The 20,795-nt window shown below is 45.3% G+C and overlaps 1 protein-coding gene and 1 pseudogene across 5 annotated transcripts in view; one reads left to right on the top strand and one right to left on the bottom strand.

The window, feature by feature from the left end:
* Positions 1-20,795, bottom strand: part of LOC128583337 (protein HIRA) — a 106,248-nt gene that overhangs the window by 77,124 nt on the left and 8,329 nt on the right. For 2 of the 4 annotated variants that reach the window (XM_053587512.1, XM_053587510.1), the window contains exons 2-5: positions 5,757-5,819; positions 3,655-3,765; positions 2,364-2,454; positions 886-980 (exon numbers count right to left, since the gene is read on the bottom strand). In XM_053587512.1, the coding sequence (XP_053443487.1) occupies positions 886-980; positions 2,364-2,454; positions 3,655-3,765; positions 5,757-5,819 (360 nt within the window). Of the gene's footprint in view, positions 1-885; positions 981-2,363; positions 2,455-3,445; positions 3,766-5,756; positions 5,820-20,795 lie in introns of those variants that run through there. The other 2 variants (XM_053587513.1, XM_053587514.1) reach the window with 2 other exon arrangements.
* LOC128583417 (transcription initiation factor IIA subunit 2-like) lies at positions 13,981-14,597 on the top strand (annotated as a pseudogene). The gene has a single exon (XR_008379455.1). The product of XR_008379455.1 is annotated as a transcription initiation factor IIA subunit 2-like (transcript).

The raw sequence follows: 20,795 nt of genomic DNA, 5'->3' as shown, positions 1-20,795 counted from the left end.
TATTACAGGCCTAGCTTAGGCCCTCACAGCATTCACCCAAACCACTAGAACAGCCTCTATTCCACGGAGGGGTCAGAATGACCTTGTGCTTCAAAGCTCTTAAGGTTCCCATCTCTTCCATAATAAGGGCCACCATCAGTAACAGGGGACACGAGTTTCCATGACCCAACCCTGGCCCACCTGACTTTGTACTGCTCTGCCTTGTAGTAAAGTTTCAGCTGTGGTGAGGCTCCCAACTCACTCTTCACACCAAGACTTTCTCGATCCTGCTATCCTCCCCTTTGCCTAGAATACCCTTTAGTTCATTCCTGGGCTGGACTACAGGCTTTATGTGAGACGAGTCTACTTGTACTCACTCTTACATCCATGGCCTCTGAGCACAGAGGGCATGCACCAGACTGTTAGGGACCAACCCTCTTCCTCTTCAGTCTAAATCCATAAAATGTGCCTCTTTCGATACCAACTCTACTTAAAACACTTTGCAAACATACTCAAGGTCAAGTTGAGAGACTTTTCACTGGGCATCTGTGGACTGGTTTCTGGGGAATAAATAAAGTGTGCTTACGGACTTAGTGATCCACTGATGAAGGTACTGAGTCTGTTCAGCAAGATAAACAGCAGAACGTGGGAAGTTCTACATTAAAGATATAAACATACACCCCATGAGGGTAAGAGTGGGTAGTTGAACACAGCCAGCGGCAGGCAGTGGAAACAGCGACTGCACAGACCTTGAGGGACAGGCAGGGTGCAGCTGGTGGTGATGAGGGAAAGCCCAGACGCAGAGCTGCTTTAAGGACCAGACAGTCCCACAGGAGGCAGGGAAGTGACACTGCTGTTCAGAGTCGGCTGTCAGGGCCCCCCTCCCTAGAAGGCAGCCCCACTCACCGCCTGAGTGATTCCGGAGGATGGAGACACACCGCCACTGCTCCACATTAGCAAGCTTACCACTGGAGCCAAACACGGTGCTGGGGCCAATGTACCTGTGTGAGAAAGGCCAGACGGCACTCATGGAGTGCTCCGCGTGCGCGTGCACACGCTCTCTGCGGCATGGCTTATTACAACAGACAGAACCAAGCAAAAACAAACAATGGCACAGGGTTGCTGAACAAAAGGGGCTGATTAGATAAATTATGATCCATGCACTTGATGAAACACTACACAGCCATTACAAATCCTTCCTGGAAGGATGTGCACAGCATGTAACTAAGTGAAGGAAGCAGGCCACAGGGCATTATAACAACACGACGCTGCTCATATAAGGAAAACAGTACACATGACACAGACAGCATTGGTGCATGGAAAACAGAGCAGAAGGACACATACTAAAAAATACCAAATATTAGCTGTGGCTTTATTTCTCTTTTTTTCTTTCTTTACTAATTGGAATATACATGGGAACTGTGGCTTTTTATAGGTAAAGGATGGTGAGAGGTTTTTTCTTTTTTGGTTTTCCAAATTGTGTACTAAATATATTAGTTTATTATGTTGGCTATTTAAAGTAGCAAAATCAACAGTTTTACACCCCTTGTAATGAATCAAATGGCCCTGTCTTAACACCTGCAGAGGAGAAACCAAGCCAGCTGCAAGCACGGACTCTTACCAGAGGAGCAGCCACCTGGGGCTGGTGGAGGTGGTGCTGACACCATCCATGCTCAGAGCATCTGTTAACACCCTTTGCTCTCAAAGAGCTCTTCGTAAACCCAGAGAGCTTACCGAGGCAGCTAAATGGGCTAAAAGGAGACAGCATGCCTCTGCTCTTGAAGCCACGGCCACAGGGCTAACTCTTGGTAAGCAACACTGCAGGCAGAGTCTGGTTCCCCAGCCTGACTGGCCCAGAGTTGTTTGGTGGGTTTATTATGGAATAGAATCCCAGAAACCACCTCAAGAGATTCTTTGCTAGGTGTTAAGAAAAAACAGTTTGCAGGTGACCGTTAGTTCATTTTCAGTGTAGAGCAGGGGCTGCCCCAAGTTGAGGCTGAGAGAATGAAGTCAATGGCAAAGAGGGTGAGCTTTGGGCCCTCTGCCTCTGATCCCAACAGAGGAACTTGATTTTAACCATTTTGTATACTGGGATTCCATATGAAATTTCATTTGAAAAATAAAACAAAAACGAAGCCACTCTGTCAGCACTAGAAGGGATTAACCCTTCCTTTTCAGGGACAGCTGACCAGGTCACCAGGCAGGTTGGTGGCCTCCCAACTCCCTAGTTAGGCCCAAACTGCTCCTGACCTATACTCACTTCCTGCTCCTTATGAGGTTGGAGCTCTGGGGACTTCAGGGACAGAGCAGGGAGGGGCAACTTTGATAAAGACCAGCAAAGAAGCTTCTAAAATAAAATGTGAAGAAAGGAAAATGATGCTTACGTCGCCCGCTTCCACACCATAATCAGTTTGTCATCTCCCCCAGAAGCTAAATACATCCCACTGTTTGACCACCGCACACAGTTCACACATGCTGGGAAGAAAAAAAAATAGGGTGATGAAAATCCAATAGTCATGCCTATTTGCTTTATGCAGAGTTTGGCAAGGTGTAAAGGGTTCACAAAATCTAATCTATCTAATCTATTTAAGGTTTTTACTGTGTGAGAGCCCCAGAAAAATAATTCACTTTAAGCACTAACCTACTTGTGCTATAATAAATTATGAGAACCATCTGGAAGGGGAAAATAAGTATAACCTGAGAATTTTTAGTGCTGAATGAAATAAGTCAATAGGAGGCCTATATCCAAAGAAAACTGACAAATGATAACTAAATCTCATCATTCCAAAAGAGTTATCTATTGATGAGATGCATTTCTAAGCAAGGATTATTCTCAAAATGAGAGCACGTGCTAACAAGGCTGAGATGCCTTTTCTAGAACTTTCAGAAGAGAAGCCTGACAGAGTATAAAACTCTGACTTCATCCCACCTGCCAGAGCAGCCTTTTTGAATTCAGATTTTCCAAACATGTCAGCAATGCAGATTCACTGATTCTGCACTTACAAGCTAAGATCAGCAGAAATTCCCCCAGGCCCCTGAAGGGTCAGCCCAGGAGCACTCACAGCTCAGCCTTTGATAAAGCTGAAATATAAACTGTAGCCCCCACATGGTCTGTGAGTAATTTGTGCACCAGGTCTGAGGACGCTGAGAGGCACACTGGGAGGACAAGAACAAACAGGAGAAAGGAGTGGCTGGCACCCAAAGGCTGATAACTGTTAATGTATCTCAGGGGTGGGGGGTGGGGGTGGAACTAGGGTACTAAAGCAGGAAAGGAAACCACGACACTGTCCAATGGGCCAAAGGGTCCTGGCAGAGCCTTAGAGTGACACAGCACCAACTGGAGACACTGTGGCGAGCTGTCTCTTTGGTTCCCTTCCCCAGATCCCTGCAGTGTCCAGGTCGCTGGCCCCAAAGCCCCATGGAATCAGGCAGTAACGACTCATGAGCAGGAAATCACCAGAGGTACCTGCAGACTGTCCAAAGATGGTTCTGTGGGCGGGCCGAGTCTTCTGCCGAATAACTCACCCAGGTGTGCAGCCAACATCTGTGCCTTCAGACAGCAGGCCGAGGGGAGTTACCGCCGCACGGGGCCTTATCTTTCTAATTACAAACACACGTGCTAACCTTGGGCACTCTGCCAACACTCAAAGCCTGCAATGGGCCACTCTGTAATACCTAAGTGATTGTCCATCTGGCAAAGCATCTTGGGGATATTTTCATCCTTCTCGTCATCCTCCTGGAGGACTGGAGACATATTCCAGATCACAACCTTCCCAGAATCCTGCCCTGGAACAAAGGAGCAGAAATAACTGTACATACAAGGAATAGAAATTTGCTATTGATACAGTATTAACTATGAGAAGCTGTAAGATATTCTTTAAAGATCAAGAAAACAAGTACTCATAGGAACCAGAAAGTGTGCAAGTGTGTGGTTTTAGCAGTAAGTTGAGGCCAACATGACTTTATGAAAAGAACTCTGGACTAGTCATCAGGAGAGGACCAAGTTCTCATGTGGCTTCTAATGTGGATCCAGCAGAGTCCCAAGAAGGTCTTCATCCCTGCCCAGGACCCAGGCTCCTCATCTGTAAAATGAGGAGGACAGAAAGTCGAGGTCCCGGGACCCTTTCCAGTCTGTGCATATGCACCCTAAACAGTAAAGAGAAGAGAACACCCTACCAGGTTTCCCTCCCCTTCAAGTTACTGCCACAGCTGTTCCAGAGCTGGCTGGCTGCTTTGTGAACAAGATTTGAAATGTACCCTGAACACAGTCAACTATGGATGGGAGGGGATCAAAAGAAGGCGTTCCTGTATCAGAAGCTGATGTACTACTCCACTGAAAAATATACCTACACATTTTAGTAATGATTTCTCTTTCTATACTTTCCATCCCTGATATCTAACAAAACCCTAGTCCCTCATTTAACTTTGTATTACAGAGACCTGGCAATGGACACACCAAAATTATTACCAAGCATGCTTGAAACTGTCTCTTGGTGAATATGTAAAAATATTTCCTAAACATCTCTGTTGGACCTTACCATTTCAAACAAGCAAAGAGTGCCTCCTTTGGGGAAGAGGGGTAAACACTCTGTTTCCCCCACCCTGGCCTCCTTCCCGGTGCAGTCCACAGCACACAGGAAGAAAGAAAGGCCTCCCTGCTCACAGCTTCCCTGTATTCCTTTCTAGCTCCCTAGCTCTGGGTGGAGGTGTCTACTGGAAGCCTGCTGTGAGGCACCTGAGGACCCGGAACTCACAAAGGCACTCTGCAGGTGCTGCCAAGGGAGGCCTGGCTAGAGGAAGGCCTTCCTCTGGGGCCAAGTTTTTGAGAGACCGGGCTCTGTGGGAATGCTACATTGTGCTACCACATATGTACATCTTGGTGTCCTAGCATGAAAAAGAGCTTTGTCTTTTGACACAGAGCCGTGTCACTAAAATACTGCAACAGATGCTGGCACTGACAGTACTATGGATCCTATTTTCAAACAGCATAGAAATTACTTGCCCAGAGTGTACATTCTCTCTACCCCAAATTCCTTTGACCAGAAAACAGGCCTAATAACTACACAACTGACTGACAAGTCTAACCGCCCCACCCCCTTTCAGATGAGAAAAGTGCTGACAGAGCTCTCCCCACTCCGCTGCAGCTGGGCTTTGTCCACGGGACTACCTGTCAACTTTCCAGACTCAGTGAGCTTGGGTGTGGGAATATAACTGACTTTAATATTAATTCAGGAAACAGAAATCAGAATGATGAAGCTGCTACAAAAGTTATCTACAGAGAGTGTACTCGAGCCAAAAAGGTTTTGTTTCAACCTGTTTAGATAACAGGTAATAACTGTATATTTTATTTATTTATTTATTTTGAGACAGAACCTCAGTCTGTTACCTTGGGTAGAGTGCCATGGCATCATTATAGCTCACATCAACCTCAGTCCTTTGGGCTAAAGCAATCCTCCTGCCTCAGCCACCCAAGTAGCTGGGACTAAAGGTGCCCACCACGGTGCCTGGCTAATTTTTCTATTTTTAGTAGAGACAGCATCTTGTTCTTGCTAAGGCTGGTCTCTAACGCCTAAGCTGAGGCAATCCACCCGCCTCAGGCTCCCAGAGTACTGGGATTACAAGTGTGGACCTCCTCGCCTGGCCATGACCACATATTTTAAACTGAGTCACATTCATACTGAAAAATAGCAGGTATTTTCTCTATGGCTAAATGGACAACAGAAGCAAAGCAAGGTGGTAGGGCCGTGACGCCTTTTCTCCTTACTTCATAAACATACCTTGTCCTCCAGTTGCGAACTTGGTCCCGTCAGGGTGAATATCAACTGAAAAAATCGGCTTGCCTGGAAACAAAGAAAAAAACCATACAACATCTAATTTGGCTTTTATTCACAAGAGCAACAGACTCCAAATTTCAAAATACTAGTTATTCAAGTAATGTCTCTAATCACTACACCTAAGGCAAAATCATGAGCTACAGATAAATTACCCAAGAGTAAGGGTGGAGTGATCTAACGGTTTCAGTTAAAGTCTAAACTGCTAGGAGACTCTACACAGTATGAGAAAAGCTTAAAGTCCAACAGTGGGACAATGCCTTCCGTCACTGGGAATGGCTGAGCCCACAGGACGCCTGGGTGTGTGCCTGCCAACTCACATGTTTGTAAGAGCTATGAGTGGCTTGGTTCATGATAAAAGTTCCGAGTCACAGGTGCTTAGTGAAAAGAGCAGGGATATAAACCTCCAGACATCTCCCTATCACACGGATCTTCACGTGGCTGGTGCCCTGGACAGAGAGGACTTCTTCCCTTTCCGACCGGCTGACAGCTGAGCAGGACCAGTGCCTGGCTGCGATGAAGAGGTCTCCCTTCCCTCATCACACTTCCGCTCCCAGAAAGCCCTCCTATATGTTTGGGTGGCGTCTAAGTCCCCAGAGAGCCTACCTTCTTACCAACTCCTCTGGCTACACCTTCTTTACAGCAATGGTATGTTAAGTTAGAAGCTCAGTTCTCCAGGAGAAAAGGCTGTGGCTGTCAGTTCTTAGGAATCATGCAGGGCCTCTGTGGACCCAGGTCTTACTAGGAACCTATGAAGCTGGCTGGCTAGCTGAGTAGACTAGCAAAAGAACTCCAAGAGCTTCTGAAACCCAGAAGACTGTGGAAGGTAATCCTGGGACCTCGCACCTGGTGGGCACTTGTCTGTCTCCCTGATCTGCTTTCAGGCCAAGGACACCTGAGCCACAGGCGTCACACTGATTCTCAGTCTCTAGCACCGTACCTGCTGAGTGGCAGCTCAGTAATATTTATTCAGGGACAAACTAGATGCCTGACAACAAACTGAGCACCAGAACTGCTGATAAGAAAATGGGTGGTCGCCAAGAGTCTCTCCTAACTGAAGAAGTTCTATCACTGCCACCCATGAGGAGGCAGTGTGAACACAGGACGGGGGTTACTGACCCTTAGAAGTGCAACTGGGGTGAGGGCAGGCAGCAGCTGTCTGAGAACTATAAAGTCCTGCCAGAGCTCCCATGGGAGTATGGAAAATCAAACCCTGGTGCCCAGAAGGCAATGCCCAGCACAGGCCCCAGGGGGCACCCAGCTCACCAGAGAGTGGCAGCTGTGAGTTTCCAAGACAGAGAGATAAACCATCCATCTCACTGGTCATTATGTGGTACAGGCTGAGCATCCCTTATCTGAACCACTTGGGACCAGAAGTGTTTTGGATTTTTTCAGATTCTGGAATATTTACATAATGAAATATTTAGGGGACAGGGCCCAAATCTATGTGGAGTTCATTTATGTTTCATACGCAGTTTATACACATGGTCTAGAGGTAATTTTATACAACATTTTTAATTGATTTTGTGCATGAAACGAAGTTTTGACTGCATTTTGACTATGACCTATCACATGAATCAGGTATAAAATTTCCCACTGGCATCATGTCAGTGCTCAAAAAGTTTTGGATTTTGAGTATTTTGGACTTTCAATTTTTCAATTAGGGATGCTCACCTTTAGCGAGGAAAACAGCTGTAAAAGACCACCTGTGAGCAGATGTGCCAAATACCAAAGCCCCCACTTTGTTTTGGAACCAGAAGAAACCCTCAGGAAGTTTGGAAACTACACTATGCACACATCTCTAGTACTTAACTAGACTTCAAAACAACAAAAGCTACACATAAGAAGCCCCTGACATCATGCTGGAGCCCCAGCCTGGTCCCTGAGGCCTCTCAGTCACCTCCAGGTCCATATGGAAGGGTCAGAGCTTGATGAAAACAGGTCGAATGCTGCTGGCCACCTTCCCGGAGCACACGCAGCAGGCTCAAAGCTGTCCCACACACCAGAGACTCGCTCCTTGTCTGCTCGATCTCTCATCACAAGAGTTCATGAGGCAAGCCCCAGCACAGCTCACACTTGACCCAGCTCTGAAGGAGCAGACCCAGGGGAGGACACCTGAGGCGGAAGAACCTACAAATCAGTCTTCTTCCAGAGTCCCAACAAGGCAGACTCCAGTTAGTCTCATCGTAACATTCCAAAGAAGAATCCAGAAAACTACGCATTGTAGGACAAGAGAAGGCAGGTGCTGAGAGTGCAGGTGAAAAGGTCAGAGCCGCTCAACCCCGTGCCCTCCCATCTGTGGACCCATGACACGAGCACGCCCAAGCCCTTCTAGGCGAAGGACACGTGCCCACCCGGGGACGTCCATGCCCTTCTAGGCTGAAGGACCCCTGACCACCCAGGATGCCCACACTCTTCTAGGCTGAAGGCCTGGGAAATGGTTAAATGGCTTTCTTCCCCCTCCCCACCTGGGCTGAGAACTGGCTCATAGGAAAGCCTCAAGAAACAAGAAAGGGGCTTGGCACCCATAGCACATTGGTTACAGCGTCGGCCACACACACCCAGGCTGGCGGGTTCGAACCGGGCCCAGGCCAGCTAAACAACAATGGCAACTGCAACAAAAAAATAGCCAGGCCTTGTGGTGGGCACCTATAGTCCCAGCTACTTGGGAGGCTGAGCAAGAGAATCACTTAAGCCCAAGATTTAGAGGTTGCTGTGAGCCACTGCACTCTAACAAGGGCAGCAACATCTCAAAAAAAAAAAAAAAGAAAAGAAAGAAAGAAAAGAAACAAGAAAGGACATTTGAGATTGATGGTCCAGCCTTAAGTCGGCAGATGCCACTGCTCCAGTGCTTGTAAGGAGCCGCTCAACCTACTGTGGCACCTAACAGTGAGTTCTGCCAGACTCCAAAGGATATTAGAGAAGCACCAAAAACAGTCTTGTGAAGAGCAGCCCCTCTCCACCCATGGCAAGGACAGCAGCAGTGGGAAGTGGATAACTGGGTCCCATCAGCACAGCCATCTCTAAGTGGGGCCTCCTGCGGAGGCTGCAGCAGGCCATCCCTGGCGCCTTCCAGGAAAGCCACAGCCATGACAGCTGGGGCACGTCCCATGAAGCTCTGCATGTCCAAGGCCAGGACTGACATTTCCCAACCCACAACACACTCCTGAGCATCTTCTCCAACTTGGCAGGTGGCACAGCCTCCTAGTCATTGTCCAAATCACACACCACTCTGGATATTAGATGCTTCTCACAGGCTCATTTTACAGATGAGGAGGAAATAGGCACAAGAGGTGAGGAAAGTTTCCCAAGGCCACGCAGCTGTCTGGTAGAGTCCAGGCATCCAGGGAGCCCAAGGCTTTCGGTGCTGTGGTGTGCTGCCTCACTAGGTAAAGCTAGGAAGGAGTGGGTGTGGACAAGTCGGAGACCTGAAGGCCTGGGCCCTTGGACAGTTGTACTGAACATCATCCTCACAGGGTAGGGAGCCTATGGCCTTGGGGCCACATGTGGCCTTCTGGATCCTTGAGTGCAGGCTTTCATCTGAATCCAAATTTTTCACAGTGCTGTTGTGTGAAGTTTGGATTCAGTCCAGGGGGGCCACATGTGGCCTAGAAGCTGCAGGTTCCCCACTCCTGCATCCTGAGGTCCATGCGGGAGACTCCTACTTTGCTCCTTTTGTAGCTCCCAGGGAACCACATCTCCCCAGGACTTCTGCCTTGCATGTGCTCCGCTTCTTGAATCAGGATTGGCCCTATGACTCGTTTTAACCAAAGAGATGTGATAGAAGCAATGCTGCTCTGGTCCTGGGGTTAGGACTAAAGAAAGTCTAGCAATTCACCTTTTGCTCTCTGGAAAAATCTAGTTGTCATGTGAGAAGTCCAACCACCCTGAGACCATGCTTAGAGGAGGCCCAAGCTGGCCATGGAGAAGCACAAAGAGCCCAGACGCCAGTGGGAACCAAGGCCCAGACACAGGCACAGTGAGACATTCTAGCCCAGGCTGTTCAAGCCATCCCCGCAGATTCCAAAGAGCCAAGATGAGCTGAACCTGCTAAGCCCAGCCAAGCTACAAAATTATAAGCAAATAATAAAATCATTGTTGTTTAAAGCCAGTCAATTTTGTCATATAAGAGATAATCCCAAAGGCCAATTCATTTGCTTTTATGCTTAAGACAACTTGACCGGGGCACCTGTCATTTTAAATAAAAAAAAGCTAGATGACCTTTTTTTTTTTTTTGAGACAGTCTCACTTATTAACCCTCAGTAGAGTGCCGTGGCGTCACAGCTCACAGCAACCTCCAACTCCTGGGCTTAGGCGATTCTCTTGCCTCAGCCTCCTGAGTAGCTGGGACTACAGGTGCCCACTACAACGCCCGGCTATTTTTTTGTTGCAGTTTGGCCGGGGCTGGGTTTGAACCTGCCCCCCTCGGTATATGGGGCCAGCACCTTACTCACTGAGCCACAGGCACCGCCCAAGCATATCAGTCTTAACTGACAATCAAGGCAGAGCATCCCCTGGCCCTCAACGTGCTTTTCAGTTCCACAAGTCTGTGAGACACTGTATTACACAGACACCCTCAAGAAGCACATCAGAACACCTGCAAGTCATGGGCCCCTGACTACCCAAGAGCATAAACAGGCTGAACCGAGCTGTGCTCAGGTACACAGGTACCACTGAGAGCCACATCCACTCAATGTCCACTGGATGTTTTCTCACTCAGCCTACCTTTGTGGATTTCTACCACATGCCTAGTGTTGGATTAAGCACTAAGAAAGTAAAGATACATATCATACTAATCTCACATGTAAGATGTCCAGTAATGCACACCTCACAGGCAGATAGACACCTGACTCAGCCTGGGGCTTCCTGCAGAAATAACAGCTGAACTGGGTCCCAAAGATTGAGGAGAAGTCCACTAGAAGAGTAGCGTGGGGCAGGGGAGATGAATTTCAGGCAGAGGGGATGGGGCATGGAATCAAGGTAACCTGACGTGCTGCTGTAGAGCAGAGCGTAGATAAAGTGTGAGAGGAGAATGGAAAGAAGGCCAGGGCCCGCAGGCACCAGTCATGAGCGCACACCTTCCTCTGAAGATGCTTCTGAAGCAGAGGAATATCAAGGTCTGATCCACATTGTGGCTCCACAGCAGCAGTGTGGGAGATGGGGGTGGGAACAGATACATATCATACTAATCTCTAATTTAATGCTTTGGCATTAAACTCCTTGGGTTGATTCCTCAGCCTTGTTGCTTACTGCCTATATAGCCTTGAGCAAACTGTTTAATCTCCTCAAACACCCATTTTTTTTTTTTTTTTTTTTGAGACAGTCTCAAGCTATCGCCCTAGGTAGAGTGCCGTGGCGTCACGGCTCACAGCAACCTCCAACTCTTAGGCTTAAGCGATTCTCTTGCCTCAGCCTCCCAAGTGGCTGGGACTATAGGCGCCCGCCACAACGCTCAGCCATTTTTTGTTGTTTGGCAGGCCCGGGCTAGATTCAAACCTCCAGCTCTGGTGTATGTGGCTGGTGCCTCAGCCGCGTGAGCTACAGGCGCCGAGCCCAAACACCCATTTCTTAATCTGCAAAAATGGGGAGGACACAAGCATCTTGTGAAACAGATTAAGACGCCGTATCAACATTACTTCTAAGACACACCATTTTACATTTTAGTATTCCTGAGATCAGGGTGTGCTTTGGTGAAAGGTGATAACAGGTGCTATGTTCCTTTCTTAGCTGTGTGCAGGAGATGAGATGAAATATGGTGGTGGTGGTGGGGTTGGTGCCCGTAGTACAGTGGTTATGGCACTGGCCACATGCACCGAGGGTGGCAGGTTCAAACCCGGCCGGGACCAGCTAAACAACAATGACAGCTGCAACAACAACAACAACAACAAAATAGCCGGGCATTGTGACAGGCGCCTGTAGTCCCAGCTCCTGGGAGGCTGAGACAAGCCCAAGTGTTTGAGGTTGCTGTGAGCTGCGATAACACAGGACTCTACTCAGGGCAACATAATGAGACTCTGTCTCAAAAAAAAAAAAAAAAAAAGAAGAAGAAGAAGAAAGAAAGAAAGAAATATAGTGGTGGACCTGCAAAGACACCAGAGCTCCCCACCTCAAGTATGCCAGCAGGAATGAGCCTCTTCTAAAGAGCTCTCTGAGGTGAAGCCAAGGAGAGGTATCTTATGGCTTGGCTAGTTACTTTTCCTGTGGCACAGGACGGTGATAAAAGTGATTCACAACTACCTCCTGCGTCTGGCCTTCCTTTGTACAGAGACAAAAGATAAATTAAAACATACCCGACTGTGGAGATACCTGGCAATTGCCAAGAATACTACATCAACTCCAGACCAGAATGCTACTGTCCATGCATTTCTCCTCGAAGCCCCACTCCCAGGTAGCCCTTCTGGACCCTCTCCTGGTCACCCTCCTCAGCTCACACACAGCACTCAGCTGAGACTCTTCTGATAGAGCCCTACAGTCAGCCACCGACTACTACCTGGGGGTTTGCTGTTTTGTCAACAGCAGCACACATGCTTTCATCTGGCTAGATTATGATGGGACATGGTTAGGTAGACACGTTCCTTCCTTCACATCAGGGGAAGGTTCCTGGAGGAAGCCCAAACATAGAACTCAAACTGTGAGCAGAGGAAGCTGGCCACAGAAGTGGAGAGGGTACAAGCAGGATCAGCTGGGCGTCTCCTCTCAGTGGTCCCACAAACCTTTGGTTTGGCTCCAACAAGTCTCTGGGCATTTACATCTGACAGCTCATTGGGCAGATCTGACTGGAACATGTGTGCACACATTCTACTGCAATGTGTTCTGGGAACACTTCTGTATTGCCCAGGAGAGCTTGGTTTTAACCAATGTTGGTAAATTTAGAATTAAAAATGGGAAAATGAAAGGTTTATGAAATGAAAAAAGTTACAAAACAGTATTAAACATAAGGTGGGTGCAAACGACAATGTTATACAGGGTATCTGTAAAGTTCGTGTGCAATTTAAAATAGACAACTAGGTAGAAAACCCTAAAGATTCACAAAAGACGGTTAGGGCTAAAAAATGAATTCAGCAAAGTTGTAGGATACAAAAATCAGCTGCATTTCATACACTAAGAATGAACAATCTGAAAAGAAAATTAAGAAAACAATTTCATTTCCAACAGAATCAAAAAGAATAAAACACTTAGAAATGAACTTAGCCAAGGAGGCAAAAGATGTGTACACTGAAGCAATACGACATTGCTGAAGAGGATGACAGACAGACGAACGGAAAGACATGGCCACTCACAGTGACCTACAGACTGAACACAATCCCCAGCAAAACCCCAACGGCATTTTTCTGCAGGAATTATGAAAAAAAATTATCCTAAAAATTCATATGGAATCTTAAGGGACCCTGAACAGCCAAGAGAATCTTAAAAAAGAACAGAGTTTAATGTCTCACACTTCTTGATTTCAAAACTTAATACAAAGCTACCTACGGTAATCAAGTCAGTGTAGTATTAGCACAGACACACATATAGGCCAACGGAACAGAAAAGAGAGCCCAGAAATAAATCTTCGTGTCTATGGTCAATTGATTTAGACAAGAGTGCCAAACCATTCAATAGGGTAAAGGACAGTCTTTTCTTTTTTTTTTTTTTTGTGGTTTTTGGCCGGGGCTGGGTTTGAACCCGCCACCTACGGCATATGGGACCGGCGCCCTACTTCTTGAGCCACAGGCGCCGCCCAAGGACAGTCTTTTCAACAAATGGTCCTGGGAGCTGAGTGCAGTGACTCATCCTAGTACCCTGGGAAGCTGAGGCAGGTGAATTGCCTGAACTCAGGAGTCAGGGATCATCCTAAGCCAGAGCAAGACCCCATCTGTCCTCAAAATAAGAAAATTAGCCAGGTGTTGTGGTGCATGTCCCAGCTACTTGGAAGGCTGAGGCAAGAGGATTGATTGAGCCCAAGAGTTTGAGGTTGCTGTGAGCTATGACTCCACAGCATTCTATCCAGGGCACAGAGACTGTCTCAAAAAAAAAATAAAAAAATAAAAAGATGGGGAAAAGCTGTGCGGCGAGTGAGGAGGCGGTCGGGAAGTAGGAAGGTCCTGCTGTGCTCCTGGCTGCTTCTATCCACTCTGTGGTGGGAGGCGCCTTTCCCACAGGACATCAATGCAAGCCTGAATAACAAAAACAATTTCTTCTTCCTAAAGCCAAGGCATATCAGTTATACAGAAATACCACTTTGGGAAACAGTCTACAAGAGAGCCTAGATGAGCTTATACAGTCTCAACAGATCACCCCCCAACTTGCCCTTCAAGTTCTACTTCAGTTTGATAAGGCTATAAATTCAGCATTGGCTCAGAGTCAGGAACAGAGTCAATTTCAGGGACTCTCTAAATACATACAGATTCTTCGATAATGTATGGACTTTTGTATTGAACGATGTTGAATTCAGAGAGGTGACAGAACTTATTAAAGTGGATAAAGTGAAAATTGTAGCCTGTGATGGTAAAAGTACTGGCTCCAGTACTACAGAATGAATAGAAAGCAATGGCTTTTTTATGCCACCTGTTATTATTCATCATTTTTTGAAAAGAAGCATAGAAGAGACTTTTTTAAATTTATTCTAGCATTGCTGAAATGACTACACTGTGTTATATCAGAAAATTCCAGTAGAAAGAAACTTATGACTCTGTAGCCTCTTACCTTTATTATACAGCATGAAAAACCATAACATTTTTTAAATGACAAATCAAAAATTGTTGCCTTCTTAAGAACATTCTTTAATAAACCCATTTTAAAACTCTGTGAAAAAAAAAAAAGATGGGGAAAAAAGCCTCAGAAAAAAAGGTGCTGGGGAAATTGCACATGCTAAAGTATGAAAGCTGAACCCTTACCTCACCATACAGAACGATTAATTCAAAATAGATCAAAGACCTAAATAAATCCAAGACCAATGTTTTTATGTCTTCTAAAACTCTTAGAAGGAAACATAGGGGACAAGCTTCACAACATTGGATTTGGCAATAATTTCTTAGATATGATACCAAAGGCACAGGAAACTAAAGAGAAATTGAACTTCATCAAAACTTAAACTTTTGTGCATCAAAGGACACAAAGTAAAAGGGCAACCCACAGAATGGGAGAAAATATTTTCAAGTTACATATCTGTTAAAGGATTAATATCCAGAATATAAAGAGAAATCCTAAAAAACAATACCCCCCAAAATCTGACTCAAAAATGGGCAAAGAACTTAATCAGACATTTCTCCAAAAAAGACATATTAATGAGCAACAAGCACATGAAAAAATGCTCAGTATCACTAACAAGTAGAGAAACGCAAATCAATACCACCTCAGAAGATGGCTGCTATCAAAAAACTCCAGAAAATAACAAGTGTTGGTGAGGATGAGTTGGGGGAAATGTAAAATAGAGCAGCTGCTAAGGAAAACAGTATGGCAGTTTCACAAAAAATTAAACATAGGATTACCATATAACCTAGCAATTCTACTTCTGGGTATATGCCAAAAAGAAGTGAAAGCAGGGTCCAGAAAAGATATTTATACACCATGTTCATAGCAGTGCTATTCACAAATGTCTGCAAGTGGACAACGGGGTGAACAGACATGGTACAGCCATATACCAGGATAGGCTCAGCCCCAAGGAAAGCAGCTCGGGCACATGCTACAGTGTGGACGGAGCTCAAAGACACTCCGCTGACCGGAATAAGCAACTACAAAAAGACCAATATTGCATGATTCCACTCGTATGAGCTAACTAAGATAGTCACGTTCAAAGAAACACACAGTAGAATGGTGGTTTCCAGGGGATGGTGGAGGAGAAAGTCAGAAGTTGTTGCTGAATCGGTATAGTTTTGCAAAATGAAGCTCTGGGGGATCGGCTGCACAGCCATATGAATTACGACACTACTGAACTGCACACTTAGAAATAATTAAGATAGTGCATTTTTTGTTATATGTTATGTACCACCATTATAAAAACAATAATTAAAATCAAGCCAAACTAAAAAATTACAGAAAATAAGTTGGGGAATGTAGGAAGTAGGTATAATTATAACAATTTGGAAATGTTCAGTATCTTGACTATGGTAATTCATACGGAACCTAGACAGGTCATAAAACTTACAGAACTAAACACACACACAAATGAGTCTAAGTAAAACCAGAGAAATCTTAATAAAATAGGTAGCATCAATGTAAGATTATGCTATAGTGTTTATAAAATGTTACCAGTGGGAGAGTGCGTAAGGGCTCTCTCAGTGCTTCATACAGTTGCATGTGAATCTATAATTATCTCAATAATAAGTCCTGCTTTTTAAAAACTCTGCATGTGTGTGCGAATGAACTAACAGATAACGTAAAGGTAACAGAGGTTAAGGATCCAAACACCAGTGGTTAGGCCATAATAAAACGGACTCTTTTCTGGTGGCAGGTGACCACGCGTGCAATCCATAACCAGTGATTCCTCTGGAGAAGCTCGTCACCTCAGCACAGCCTGCAGTATATTCCCCAGACACCCTACCTTGGGAGGAAACTTTTGATCTTCCCACCAAAGCTGCTCTACCAATGGCTGCCCCATCGCAGTTAAGGGCATCCCTGGGAGAAGTATCCAGCCCCGCTGCACAGCAGCCACTCCAAACTTACGGGTTTCTCTGACCTGCCTCCTGCCCTCCCCCAGCACCTGCTTCACTGCTCTTGGACCACATCAGGTGTGCGCTGGGCCCTGCACTCAGCCCAGAAGGCTCTTTCTTGCCTCCTCCGAGTCTTTGCTCCATGTCACCTCTTACTGAGGCCTACTCTAACAGTCTACTTAAAAGTAGTATTTCCCCAAGTGGCACAACCAATTCCCTAGTGCTAATCTATTTTTTTCTAGCAATTTCTTACATACTATATAATTACCTTTATTTTAAGTCTATCTACTCTGCTCATCAGAATGTAAAGTCCAAGAGCTCAGCAATTTTTGTTCAATTTACTCAATGATTCATCCCCAGTACCCAGAGCTGCAGCATGGTACACTGAGGCACAGCGAGAAATGGTTGTTGCTGTTGAATGGCTGGAGAAAGCCCACGGCAGAATTCAAACATACCTTCAGTGCCACTGGTGTACCAATATTTGCAACCAATATTCTGAGTCTGTGATTAGACTCAGATTTCACCAACCCCTACAGGGTAGGAAGCACACCCGTGACTGGCTCTCAGAGCCATCTGCTGCTGTTATCTCGGCCACTTTAAACCACGAAAACTTCTCCCAGTATTCTAAGTAAGCACCACACAATGAAATCTCACAGGTGTCAGATGGCTGAGAGACAGAATAGCACAAGAAGGAAGCTGCAGCTACTATATGACTGTTGTGTTTTTCTTTTGCCATGAACTAAAAGTAGAAAAAAGGCACAGGTGTATCATTTAGAGACCTTAATCATCCTCCTGTAGCATTTGCCAATACACAATCAAGAAGGTTTTGGTAGCAGTTATTGTTTCTTTATTTTTTCCTCTACTTTTGCCAAACTAACCTCTTCCACCAACTTCCATTAGAAAATTAACAGCTACATTCTCACAGGGAGAAAAATCTATTGGCTTAACAACAGCCACAAAAACAAACAAACAAACAAACAAAAAACAACAGCCACAAATAAGAAAATAACAAACCTACTACATTATTTAAGTGAAAAAAATGTATTGCAACATTTTAGCTATTCCAGTTACATGTACAATGTAAGGTCTGTAGGGGAGGCTACACATCAAAAACATTAGTTTTGCTATGGTGACTGATAGGGATTTGGCTAAGGTCTTAAAAAATTCAGACACTTTTATAATAAGGTGTGTACCCTAAACAAAATGTTTTTAAAATCACCAATTTACTCAGTTATTTTTCCCCAATGATCTGAAAGATGAAAGAGCACATAAAAAGTTTTAACAAATTGTTATCCTTTTTTTAATTTTTCCTAAATTGAATATTTATTACTTTTTTAAGAAAAATTATTTTATATTTTATAAATTAAAAGTTACCAAATCATAAACTACTGTATTATCCAGACCCATATCTAGTACAATCATGTACAGCAATTGTCACTAGATAAAGCAGATATTTATCCTGTTCTTTAACAGCTTTGGAACAGAACTCTAGAGCCTTCCAAATGAAGGCTAGGCTACACTCACCAAACGGCTGCTTGGGGAAGGTCCTGTGCAGTGGCCTCACATGGTGCACCCTAAAACTGAGTCCTGGATCCTCCCTCCCAAATCTGCTCCTTTCTGTCTCATTGATCCCAGTTAAGAGCAACTCTGCCTTTCACGTGGATCTCATCCTTCTGTCCTCTTATTTCATGCTCCTCATCCCACTCTGTTACTCTACCTTCCCCATATATTCATAACCCAACCTTTCTGGGAGATGCAAATGTTCCTTACCTTGATCTGGGGATAGGTTATAAAATATATGCATGCATTTGTCAAAACTTATCAACTTACACACTTAAGGTCCGGGCATTTTAGTACGTAAATCATATGTAAACAGAACATGTGTTGTGTATAATATATATACAATGTAATACATAAATTCTCTCTCTTTTTTTTTTTTATCAATAATTTGCTTTATTTGCCTCATCTGTATACATTTCTTTTTTTCTGGCCTATTTTAGAGTAAATTACAGATATTATAACATTTCAAATCTAACACATTTCCAAATGACATTTTCCTTCATAATTACACTTTTTTTTTTTTTTTTTTTTTGAGAGAGAGAGTCTCACTATGTTGCCCTCAGTAGCGTGCCATGGCGTCACAGCTCACAGCAACCCCAAACTCCCGGGCCCAAGTGATTCTCCTGCCTCAGCCCCCCAAGCAGCTGGGACTACAAGCGCCTGCCACAATGCCCGGCTATTCTTTGTTGCAATTGTTTAGCTGTTGGTTAGCTGGCCCAGGCTGGGTTCAAACCCGCTACCTTCAGTGTATGTGGCTGGCGCCGTAACCATTGTGCTATGGGCACCAAGCCCATAATTACATTATTATCACATTTAACAAAATTAATAATTCCCTACTACTCCAGTCCATATTCAAATTTCCCCACCTGTCTTAAAGTGCTGAATAGCTTTCTCCTTTTCTTTAAACTGGGAAAAAAGACCACAGATTATGTTTGTTTTGTCTCTTAAGTATTTTAATCTTAATAAACTAGGCAAATTATCTTGTGAACATATTCTTTTTAAGCCTTCCTCCAAGCCTCACATATCTAAGCTTGCATAGAGAGAAAACAAAACAAGGTATGACCACGCAACTAGTATTCAATGTTGAGTGCCAGAAAAATAATTTAACACAGAAATTAAGGTGATAGAGGTAACTATGAACTGTCTCTTTCTTGCTATTCTAATTATCAGTGAATACGGTAAATGCATAAACTCCCATGTCAAATCTTAAGAAATGAAGCCCTGAAAAATGTCTTTAATGTTATTGTTGTGCTTAACTAATTTTTAAATAGTCTACGTCACTAATAAAACACACATAGCCAGAAGTTATTTGCAATGAACAAAAAATACAGTGCTGGGCAGTGCCTGTGGCTCAAAGGAGTAGGGAGCTGGCCCTATATGCTGGAGGTGGAGGGTTCAAACCAGGCCCCAGCCAAAAACTGCAAAAAAAAAAAAAAAAATACAGTGCTAAGACTTTCACTTAGAGAGTAAGTTATTTTCTCTTTCACACACACACACACACATACACACACCGAATCTGAACACTTCTTACCATCACAGTCATCACCACCCTAGTCCAGATTATGATCATCTCTTACCTGGATTATTCCAACTTTATAACTGGTCCCCTGGCTCCCTCCCTTGCCCTCCACACCCAATCTGGTCCCACTGTAGGCCAGCAAGCCCTCTAAGACCCATATCAGATCATGGTAGTCCCCCGCTCCCACAGCAGAGAGAATTCTGGTCTTTTTGCAGCCTCCTGGGCCCTCCCAGGCACTTAGCTGTTAGCTCTCTGGCCTCATCTTTGGTGCTCTTTCCTTGCACTGCTGCAACCACAAACACCCCTACTATTCCTCAAACCCTCCAGGCAAGTTCTAGCCATTCTCTCTGTCAGCAATTCTCTCCCCTCAGACACTATAGGTGTCTTCTTCACCTCCATCACACCTATAGTGGATGCCATGGTATCATGCCCACGTCTCCTCCCTCCAGGGACTAAAGCACACTCCCTTAGCTAGCTGTGGAGAGTTGGCAGCCCCCAACAGATCCCAGAGGAGTGTTTACCTGGGTAGGTCCTACCCTCAAGGAAAGAACTGCTTCTGACCAAGGTGAGACCCCTTCCCGAGACAGCCCACATCCAGTGACAGTGGCTGCAGGAGTGCACAGGCCTGGGCCCTCACCCCAGCTCAGGACAGTCTAAAAGGCTCTCCTGGGCCCACAGGGGCACTGCAGCTTTTGCTGTGCTTGCGTCACGGCTCACCTTCTCCCTCTCCCTGGTCCTGCCTCCCTCACCCCTCCATAGGTGTGGATCCCAATTGCATTATCCAATAATCCCTTGTATGCAAAAATTTCTAGCTCATTGTCTGACTCCTGCAAAAGATCTTTGTTCAAACATTACCTTCTCACTCATGCTTTTCCAAAGCATCCTATAAACAGATTGCCCCTCCACCACCTCCCCTCAGCATTCTTCACCTCTACGCCTGCTGTCTCTCCCACACTCACCCAGCTACCACTTTGTAATGGCTCATTTATGATGTCTGCAGTGTCTCCCACATCTCACACAGGACACCCCAGCAGATCCCCATCTCAGGCTCACAGGCTGGAAAGTATCACGTGCCTTTACTCAACAGATCCTGGCAAGCTGTTTGGTTTACTGCTGATTTTCAGCTCTTAGAATGGCCCCTGGCACACAACTGGCACTCATTATTTGTTGAGTAAATTCATCGTGTCTCCTCTGCAGGACCTTTTGTTGGAGGATGTGGCAGCCTGGAATCTGCTCCAGTGAAGACATATCCCTGACCCTCAAATGAGGTTTGCT

The sequence above is a fragment of the Nycticebus coucang genome, chromosome 4 (assembly GCF_027406575.1).
Source record: "Nycticebus coucang isolate mNycCou1 chromosome 4, mNycCou1.pri, whole genome shotgun sequence".
Taxonomy (NCBI): Eukaryota; Metazoa; Chordata; class Mammalia; order Primates; family Lorisidae; genus Nycticebus; species Nycticebus coucang.
Note: the sequence above shows the minus strand (reverse complement) of the source record. Positions and strands in the feature narration are given on the sequence as shown.